The sequence below is a fragment of the Pipistrellus hanaki genome (genome assembly GCF_964339955.1).
Source record: "Pipistrellus hanaki genome assembly, chromosome: 2".
Taxonomy (NCBI): Eukaryota; Metazoa; Chordata; class Mammalia; order Chiroptera; family Vespertilionidae; genus Pipistrellus; species Pipistrellus hanaki.
Window position 1 is genome coordinate 139,803,417 of NC_140504.1, and position 10,349 is coordinate 139,813,765.

At 34.2% G+C, this 10,349-nt stretch overlaps 1 protein-coding gene across 2 annotated transcripts in view; it reads left to right on the forward strand.

The window, feature by feature from the left end:
• The window catches only part of ODF2L (outer dense fiber of sperm tails 2 like), a 38,918-nt gene extending 29,237 nt beyond the window's left edge, over window positions 1-9,681 (forward strand). For both annotated transcript variants that reach the window (XM_084874425.1, XM_084874426.1), the window contains 5 exons: window positions 1,092-1,250; window positions 2,867-2,952; window positions 3,035-3,197; window positions 5,471-5,596; window positions 7,828-9,681. In XM_084874425.1, the coding sequence (XP_084730551.1) occupies window positions 1,092-1,250; window positions 2,867-2,952; window positions 3,035-3,197; window positions 5,471-5,596; window positions 7,828-7,956 (663 nt within the window). In that variant the 3' untranslated portion in view covers window positions 7,957-9,681. The remainder of the gene's footprint in view (window positions 1-1,091; window positions 1,251-2,866; window positions 2,953-3,034; window positions 3,198-5,470; window positions 5,597-7,827) is intronic.
• Window positions 9,682-10,349: the final 668 nt, after the last annotated feature.

The following is a 10,349-nucleotide window of genomic DNA, read 5'->3' on the forward strand; positions in this document are numbered from 1 at the left end:
TAATTAATCTTCCTATTTTTAGCACCCTAGAGAAAAAAAATCATTTTATATTTCTTGGTCTCCTTTTCTCATGAGACATACCAATGCAACTGTCTTCTGTTTTTGCTGGGCAGCACTGTGAGTAAAAGCCTATTTAAAACACCTGTTCAAAGGGCAGATGGAGCAGGAGCCTGAGTTTTTCAGATACTGTGAGGTCACTCACAGTGGTTTCTTACTTGTATTAAACCAGAAAATTCTTTGTTTTTAAGCGAACTTCTTCATTTTATTTTTCCACTGCTTTAAGTCTCCTGGTTTTCTCACGGGCTCCTAGATGTTTGGAAAGTGTGCTTTGTTCTAGTTTTATCTTTTGTGATTATGAATGGCGGATGTTGCATGGTAGCTCCGGGTGGTCGCTCTGTCAGGGAAACAGGTGGTGCTCGCTTTTCCTCCCTATGAACATCCTAAATGGTTATTTTTTTCTTAATTAACACCTTTTTATCACAACTTTACAAAAGTGCTACTATAAGTAACTGCAGTAGCCAGAGAGATTAATATAGATAAAGTTAGAGAGATTTACTTCATAGTACCATTAATAATCAAATAGTCTACTGAGGACTGATGATATTAGCTATCTTAAAGTAATACACAGCAAAACCCACCAATTTGGACTAAGATGAGTGCAGCAAGGCTGTTCTAATTGAAATATCTGAATTAGAAGATGGAAAGGCAAAAGGTGACAGTTCTTTTAGACTGAGGGCTGGGAAACTAACATGCCAGCTTTATCAGTATCATCTACGCTGGAATATAAATGACAGGATTCAAAAATTTGTTTTCCTAAGGAGGCTAAAACATTCTCCCTCCACACTAATGTTGCTGTATTCATTTATTCAACAAACTTTCTGCAAACTAAAGTATAACCCACCTTTGAGTTATATGTTCTTACTTAGCAGAATCTAGCTTAATGTTAATTCACATTTATATGATGGAATCTTTTTGTTTAAAACCATTATTCCTAAAATACATATTGTGCTATAAGCATACCTCGTGTTTAAGATAGTGAAAGCAGTAATGCTGTGTGACCTTACACTTATTTCCCTAATGCCACACCTCAGATGAGAGGCCAGATGGAGTCTCATCTGAAGGAGTTCGAACACACCAGCGATTCCCTGAAGGCGGCGGAATGGAGGCTGCAGGAGTGTCAGGAGAGTCTGCGGCACTGCAAGGGGACGTGTGCGGACCAGGCGCACACCATTAGGGAGCTTCAGGGCCAGGTGTCCAGCGTCATTCTCACTTTCGCTACCTGTGTTGAAGAACGCCTATGAATGCTTTCACCAGTTGAGGGCACTCATGTCAGGGGTTGATTTATTTTACTCCAACCTATATCAGTTGATAAAATACCAGTTTATGCAGATACAGTACTGTTATTTTGCAAGCTATTCTTCTAGTATTTTATACTAAAAAATTTGTAAACAGGATTAATTGCTTGTTTGGTTTATTCATATAAATCTATATTTAGATATTTGAGGATAGGGTAATAGCTTAAGAGAAGGAGCAATGCTATGTTTACATATATATTTTTTAATTTCAGGATAAAGTTAATTATTGTCATTTACCTCACAAAACTTAAGAGTGTATTTTAATTAGAATTGTGCATCAAGTTTACTTGTATTATTTCTAATTTTTTTTAACATACTTTTTTACTTCGAGAGAGCAGGGATCAAGGATGCCCTGTTAGCACCACATAGCCATCTTCTAAGACAATGCCTAGCACATATAGTAAGCACTTAATGAATATATATATTTTTAATTAAGTACTTTTTTTTCAAAGAAGCATGTCCAAGGATGTTAGTGTTTTTTCATATTTGCAGAACAATTTTAGGAATGATTCCCTATCTTCCAAATGTAGTTTGGATTTTAATTTTGAAATGCATCCTGTTTTTTTAAACAACATGCAAACAAAATGTTGCTCATTTTAAATTCCTGATAGGAGATTTCTAAGAAAATGTCACATTACATAGATACCCTAAATTACTAATTGAAATTATGAATTTTTTTATTTATTTCAAAGCTTCTGAAACAGTTTAAATACAGCTTTTTTTTTTAAATTAAATTATTATCTGTGTACATATTTTAACATTGCTTCCCCTCCCATGTATACCCTCCCTCCCCAGAGTTTTGTGTCCATTAGTTGTACTTATATGCATGTATACAAGTCCTTAGGTTGATCTCTTATCTCCCCCAGATCTCCCTACCCTCCCCGCTGTAATTTGACAGTCTGCTTGTTGCTTTACTGTATTTATATCTGTCTTTTGACTCATCAGTTTATAATTTTCTTTAATATCCATAAATGAGTGAGGTCATGTGGTATTTCTCTTTCATTGACTGGCATATTTTACTCAGCATGATGTTCTCTAATTCTTAAGCATTGGGAAGAACATTCTGTCTTGGTGTAGTCAAGTGTATTTTCATTGATTTCCTTGTTAATTTAATCTCCTTTCATAAATATGGTTTTTATTCAAACTTCCTTCACAGATACTCAATTATCAATCACTATTTAAGTGAAACAAAAACTATAAGAGTAACCTTTACTATTCTACAGTTTTTAAATTCTTCACACTGACTTAATAAAATAAATGACCTTTTGCAATGAAATATTTTTCAGAATGTTTTAATAGCTATCTTTCAAAAAATTTATAATAGATGATTTTTCATAAGGCAGCATAGTTTTAAAAAACTTAACCAATGTAATATTTCTTAGTGTCTCTCTGTGTAGGAGTAATAATAATATTTATACTTTTTAAAATGATTTTTCTAACAATAAAAATTGCACATTTCTTTAGAAATTGATTATAAAGAAAACAACCAAGAAAATTTTTTTCTTTTTTAGTTTGATGGAAATCACAATCTTCTGACAGAGCTTTCTCTGGAAGAGGAAAATTATCTTATTCAGTTGAAGTGTGAAAACCTTAAAGAGTAAGTACTAAAATGACTTATAATTGGTGTTACATTTTCCCCTATACACTTTAATTTTAAAATATATGTTTTCTGTAAAAAGAAAATTAGAACAGATGGATGCAGAAAATAAAGAGCTTGAAAAGAAGCTGGAAAACCAAGAAGAATGTCTTAAGCATAGCAATCTTAAGTTTAAAGAGAAGTCTGCAGAATATACAGCATTGGCTAGACAGCTGGAAGCTGCTTTAGAAGAAGGAAGACAAAAGGTACAGATGGCCTTTATTTAGAAACTTTTTAATTAGTTTACCAAAGAGTCCTCTTTAAACAGACAATATCTCATCTTGCCAAACCTACAGTTAGTTATTGTTTTTATCCTGATGACAGGGTGAAGAGAGCAAGTACATTTTTGTTTTTTTACCTATTTTTGCTTTTTGGAGCTAAACAGATATCTTATTGGATCAGAATTTCTTTACCAGATAATGATGATGTGGCAGGGTAAAGGGCAGAGATGGAAAACACTTTGAAGGAGTATTCTCCTCCTCTCACCTTTACCCTCCCATTAAAAAAACAAACAAAACCAAAGCAAATGGGCAAATTATTGGACATTTTGTTTTTGATCAGGATCTAGTGAACTGCAAAGCTCAATTCCCTTTTCTCTGGGCAAACATTGTTGCATACATAAATACATGCAACAAGCAAATTCTAGTTAAATTCACTTGGTTAGCATTTGATAAATATCTCACTGTGTGCCTCAACTAGTCCTGAGATGCAAAGATGAATAAGACCTGGCTTCAGCTCTCAGGACACTCAGAGTCCGGAGGGAGATGACAGGTGAACAAATATGCCATCCAGCATATAAGTGCTACAGTAGAGGGGACGGGTACAAGGTAGTTCAAGGGGTGAGGAGAAATGATTCAGAAAGATCTCAAAAAAGAGATAAATTTATGAAATGACTTGAAAAGACATGTGGTGGGCTCTGGTATCCATCATATTTGAATTCTGCCTCTGGTACATTATACCCTGACCCAGGACAAGTTGCTTCCCTAAACTTTAATTTCTTAATTGATAAAATGGGGGTCATGAGTTTCCTCATAGGATTGCATGATGCTAAAAAGAGATCATCTACACGTTGATGATTCTCAGATACCTCTCTACTTTAGACTTCTTTGTCTCCTGAAATCTAGATTCAGATATTCTAGAAATTATTTGATATCTCCACTTAACAGAGGCATCTCAAACTTAACCTGTCCAACACCAGATTCTGAATCATTCCCTCTAATCTCTCTTATACCCATGATCTTTCCAAAGTGTGTTAATGTCAGTTCCACACGAGTCAGATAAAATCCAATATTCTTGATATGTGGCTCTTATATCACAAGTATCATATACTTTATTTTTTTTAACGGTGGGAAACCAATTTAAATGGATATTGAAGGACACATCATTGAATAAAAGCTAAGGAATAAATTGTATTGCCATTGATAGAATTATAAGCCAGGTTTCTCAGCGCCACCAACTTGTAGGAGGAAAACAAGAAGTGACTTTATCTTGTGTTCAGCCTAAGTGGACTTTGAAAATACTAGATGACCTCAGATTCCTGCTCATAGTGTTCAGAGTCCCCAGAGATGTGTGTGCCCCTTCCTTTCCCTCCACTGCAGTGGACTGTGGGGCTGTCTCTAGTTCCTGCTTCATGAGGCATGCTGTCACTGCACTGTCACCATTGTCCACACTGCAGCACATGGTCATGGACATGGATACTCGTTCTGAGGGCTTTTTCTCCCTCAGCTTTCTCCTGTAACTGCCAGCATGCCTCAGTTACAATTGCCCTCAGAATTTGTTGTGCACAAGACATGCTGGTAGATCACTTTACAATAACTTAAAACTTAGTCCATAGGAATTAGATTAGAGGATAGTTCTTCCCATTGTTCCTTGCTCCTTAAGTAGTCCCTGCCTCCAATCTCATTATTGTGGCTCCAGCCCTACCTTTTTGCAAATAGGCTCCCAGATATCTGAATCCTTGGAAGAACATAGCTAAGTGAGACTTTCTACTAAATAAGCAGTCAGAGAAATGTGAGAACTCAAATTCAGACCACTTGGAAAGTGAATGAATGAAAGCTCAATCTCTTTTGTTTGTGTCTGAAGTGTACATGTCACCTGCCCTCCCCTAATTCTATCCAGCCAAGCATTTAATGAGAACTTCCTAGATTCCAGCACCAGACCTGACACCATGGTGAATATAAATACTATACAGCAGAGATTGGTCTCAGTAAGATACAAAAATATAGTATTGGGGAGAAAACCTATTGAAGTTACAGAATAGTGCAAATAATGCATATATACCTCTTGTATCTTAAGCCATTTTTCAGATACTATACTACATGTGTTTCCTTAACATACAACAACTTTAAACACTTTCTAATTAAATTGTCTAGCATCCAATTAATAATCTACTTGGAAAAAAGAGGTATAATATAACTATGTCAGGGCTTTATACTTCAAAGAAAGTACACTTAGTTACTTTACTTTTTGAAAATTACAGGTTTCTGAAGAAATAGAGAAAATGTCATCTCGAGAGAAGGCTTTACAAATTAAAATATTAGATCTGGAAACTGAACTTAGAAAGAAAAATGAAGAACAAAATCAACTTGTTTGCAAAATAAACACTGTAAGTATTAGTATAAGCTTATGTACTTTCATAAAAAATAAATTAGCATTTAACATTCTTACCAAGTTAGTTTATTAAATACTTAAACAGTTAAAGTATAAAGTGAGGGAAAAGAGGGCCATTTCTTTATTGATACTATTACAAATAACAAGTAATATAAATCACACAAATTAAAAATGTCAGGGTTATGCCAAAGAATTATTATCCTCATCCTCAGTAGCTTCTGTTACCTTTTTTCCCGAAATTTCATTGGACCCTTTCCGTACACATTATTTTAGCATGACAGCTGCTTAATGAAAGTTACAGATATTCTGCTTTCTTTCTGTTACGAATTTTTCATTTCATTTCGCAATTTAAACAATTATTATGAGTTAGATTTTGATACTTGTCTTGAATAATGAATATTCTATCTTATAAAGTTTATAAGTTGGCATTAAATAAATATTTACTATTGTTATATCTGCATAGGAGATGGCTGCTTTGGTCCACTCAGCTGTGAAATGAGATTACTAAGTTGTCTGTGTTTAATTAATCTTCTAATGTTTTTTCCTAAATATTCCTGAAATAGCCAACTGGCAGAAGATATTACGAGAGCTAGCACTAGCCATGACTAAATTACTTGAAAACTGTCTACTTAAAAATGACATGTAAAATAATGATGCTTAATTTTTCCCAGGAGCTGGAGACTCCGTGAAAACTAATTTTTCATTCCCAATTATCTAAAAAGTTGAAAACCTGAAAGGTTAAAAAGTTAAATGACTTTTTGGCATGCAATATTAGTTTAATTATATTGCCATCAAAAGCTCCATGGCAGTTTTAATCAGAACAAAACATTTTTCACTTTGAATTTAGCATCAGCCTTCCCTTTATTTCTAATTTTTTTAACCCACCTTCAGAATTGCTGATATTATAAATATGTCATGTCCTTCGTATAGTTAAAGCTTCTGAAAAAATAAAATAAGTATACTAAGATGAGATGGGTTTTGCTTTAATGCTCCCAGGACTTTGCTAAAGCTGCCAAAATAAATAGATTTACATTTGATACTCTATTAAACCTGAAAAATTTTGCAATAGTAAAAATCTAGATTTCTAAGCATAGATTTAAACATTGCTAAAAAAGGAGTTTATGTATTCTGTCCCTTTCAGTATTTTTGTATGCATACCTTACCTCCAATTGAATCATAAACACCCAGAGATCCTGTCTCATAATTGATTGTATCTGGTGTCTGCCACAGTGCCCTGCCCATGTAGCAGGCCTTCATAGACTTTTTTGCCCAAGTGTTCCAGTGGGGGGCAGAGTGGGTGCACAGACTTAAGGGTGCCTTCAGCAGCTTAACTCAGGCCAGCCTTCCTGCAGCCTGAAATGACTTTGGAGTCTTATGTGTTATCCTAAAATGTATGCACATTTTGCATTCTGCCTCATAATATGTGGTTTGTATTAGTATCTTTTCTTCTGAATTATTGAGTAAAATTGACGTTCTACATCTACAAAGATACATTATATTCATGCTGTAACTTTGTATAGCCTAGACTAGCACATTTCTTCATCCCACCTACTTCACTTGAGGGACATTGAGCATTGCTCAGTTTCAGATGTCAGGTGTTATTGAACACCTGATGGGAGGGAAATAAAAGATTTTTATTCTCAAGGTGTCTACATTTTAGTTGGGAGCTAAATGATATCTTGGAAATTTATATGCAACTGATTATTTTAAAGCTTTATTATGTTTTTAATTTTTTCTTTAAATAAAGAATATAACATTAAGAGTTCATTTTATTTATGAAATATTCTAAAAATAAAATGTTTATATTATCAAAGCTGGAATTCTGTCCATTTTTAAGACAGCAAAAGACATTTTAATGTTATAAAATATGAATTTTTAGGTAGAGAAAATGGCAAAAACTAGTATTTAAATGTCATGTTAGATGTGAGAAGTTAGGACAACTTTAAATAAAACCCACTTATTAAGTTAATCATGTTAAATGTGTAATAATTTGGGGCTAAATGAATATGTAGTACAAAAAAAAGTATACCACAGTAAATATCATCCATTTACTTTTTCTGCATTGTAAAGAAAAGTGAGTTCTAAGATAATTTATTAACATACACATCAGATGGTTAGGAGTCTTTAAAAAAATTAAAATTCATGTAGCCAATTATATATATGTTATATTATGACTATCCTTTGGTATGAATGTCATTATTGATTATCTGTTTCTTTTTTCTTTAGAAAATACAACATCAGGAAGTATGTTTGAAAGAAATACAACATAATCTTGAAAAGTCGGAGAATCAAAATGAGAGTATTAAGAATTATTTACAGTTTCTTAAAACTTCTTATGTCACAATGTTTGGATAAATTGCTGAATTGATTTTCTATAAGTAACAGGTCTTTATTGTGAGTCAAAAAATTGATTAAGTAAAAAATACACTATTTGTTGTTATACTTTATGATTTGTGGGTGGTGGTATTAGAATTTTTATGTAAAGATTTTTTAAAAATTTTATTATCCAATTGAAACTTAAACAAGATGTTAGCATTTTTTTTTTCTGGATAATTTTTACTTAGCTCTGGTTTAATTTCTAGTTAAGTTATATTGGTTTTTCGAATATTTTTATACATACACAAAAGAAGCCAGAATCATTCTTTGTGTGTCTGTAGTCACCATCCAAGTGAATTTGTAAGAAATCTCTGTTAATTATGAGCTAAATACATGATTTTAAATAATGTACATCATTGTTTTACATTGTGTAGCTAAAAATGTTTTAATATAATAAAGGAAAATACTCTGAATATGAATTTTTAATAATGTATAGTTACATTCTTTTTAAAGATACCTCATGTCTTGATGTACTTAATATTGTTTCAGGTATATGCTAAGTTACCATTATAATTTGTGAGATTTAAATATACAATTTTAAGTCATAGCTATTAAATACAAGCTGACATTTGAAAATGTTGTCCCAGGGCCAACTCACATGAGTTGATCAAAATCAGCACCCTAATAAGAAGCTTTAGGATAAGGTCTTTATTTTTGAGATGACAGAGAGATACCAAGAACTTGCTTCCCACAAGTGCCAAGGCAGGGTGATCTAAAAGGGGATGGATATAGATAGTTGGGAAGGGATCACATAATAGTGATTCCTCTCAAACAGTGGAGCTGTTTATTCAAAGGGCACTCGAGTCTCAAAAGATCATTCTAAGTACTACGCAGTCCAGTCTATGAACAAAGCTCAATCTTCCCCAAGATGTTTCATCTTCTCCCATCAGAAATGGGGGCCTGCTTTTCTCTGGTCCCCTCGCTCCTAAGAATGCCATTTCATCTGCAGGGGCTTACTTCCCAATGACCCAACTGCTTCATAGTATCTTTCTTAGAATAGCACAGTATAGTAATTTTATTTCCCAACCTTTGCTGACAATGTTAGTGTTGCTTTTAAAAAAGAAAAAAAAATCATAGCACATTTACTAAAACACATGCTTGACCTTTGTCCTTTTCTCAGTGAGCCTTAAGAAACACTCAGGTGAAAGGAACTAAGGTTCTTGAGTTTTGTTCACTAGACTGTGAGCTCCTTAGGGTAGAAGTCTATCTTATTCATATTTCTGTTTCAGCCATTACACAATATTTGGAATATAGTAGGTACTCAGTTAATATTTGTGGATAGCTAGATGGATAGATGTTGAGCAGAAGTGTTGTTCATATTCCTGTTTTAGGTATGAAAAAGATATAAGCCTAGAGGGGTTACTACCATGGTTGTGGTATAAAACTTTTACATTTTAAAGGCCACATGTGAACTCAAGTCTTCTGATTCTAAAATTAAAGTTCTGTGTATAGTGCTTCTCTGTTGGGAGCAATAGAAGAGCAGCCACCGGTCAGCAACGTTGCTCTTATTTATTGAGTACTTATACGTGCCAAAGTTCTAGGTGTGGTATTATACATTTAATCTTTATGCCTGATTGAGATGAGTGCTATTAACTTTTTTTCCCATTTACTCTTCAGGAAACCCAAACATAAAAAGGTTAAGTAAACTTGTCAAAAGACACACAGCTAGTATATATTTCGTAAATAAAGGTAATGTTTTTGCCCAACAGTCATGCATTTACTTCACCTATGAATACAGTCTTTCTTATATTTTTAATTTGTATCAAAGTAATATGTGCATATGGCATTTAAAAATTGGCACTTACAATGTTTTAGGCTAGAAGGAAAAAGACTACTGCGAAGTCCCTAACGCTGGTCCTCAGCCACTAGCGACACAGATGACAAAGAAGTTTCCCAGACCCTAGAAGAACTTCAACAATGTCTGTGCTTAATATTTCCGTGTGAAGTGTTAGGCAGACATTGGGGAGGCCCCAAATCAGTGCCTGGTGTCCCTAAGCAATGTCTTTGCTTCCAGTTCCCCGCTATTGGCTGGCAGGATTTTCTCTTCATCCTTGACAGTCAACACCTCATGACTTTCTTAAGTCCTAAAAGTGTTCTTCTATTGTTTATGTGATTACTGATGCATAAAAATTTGTGCAAGAGTAGGCCTTCCTTCCCCCAGCTGCCAGCACTGGCTTTCCTCCTGTACTGGCTTCCCTCATGCTGCACACCTGCACCTGGGCCCAGGCCGGCTTCTCTGTAGCTCCAGCTTTGTCAGGAAGGACATCCGGAATGACATCTAGTTTAATTAGCATATTACCTTTTTATTATTATAGACTAGAGGCCTGGTGTACGAAATTCATCCACAGAGGTGGGTTGCTCAGCCCGGCCTG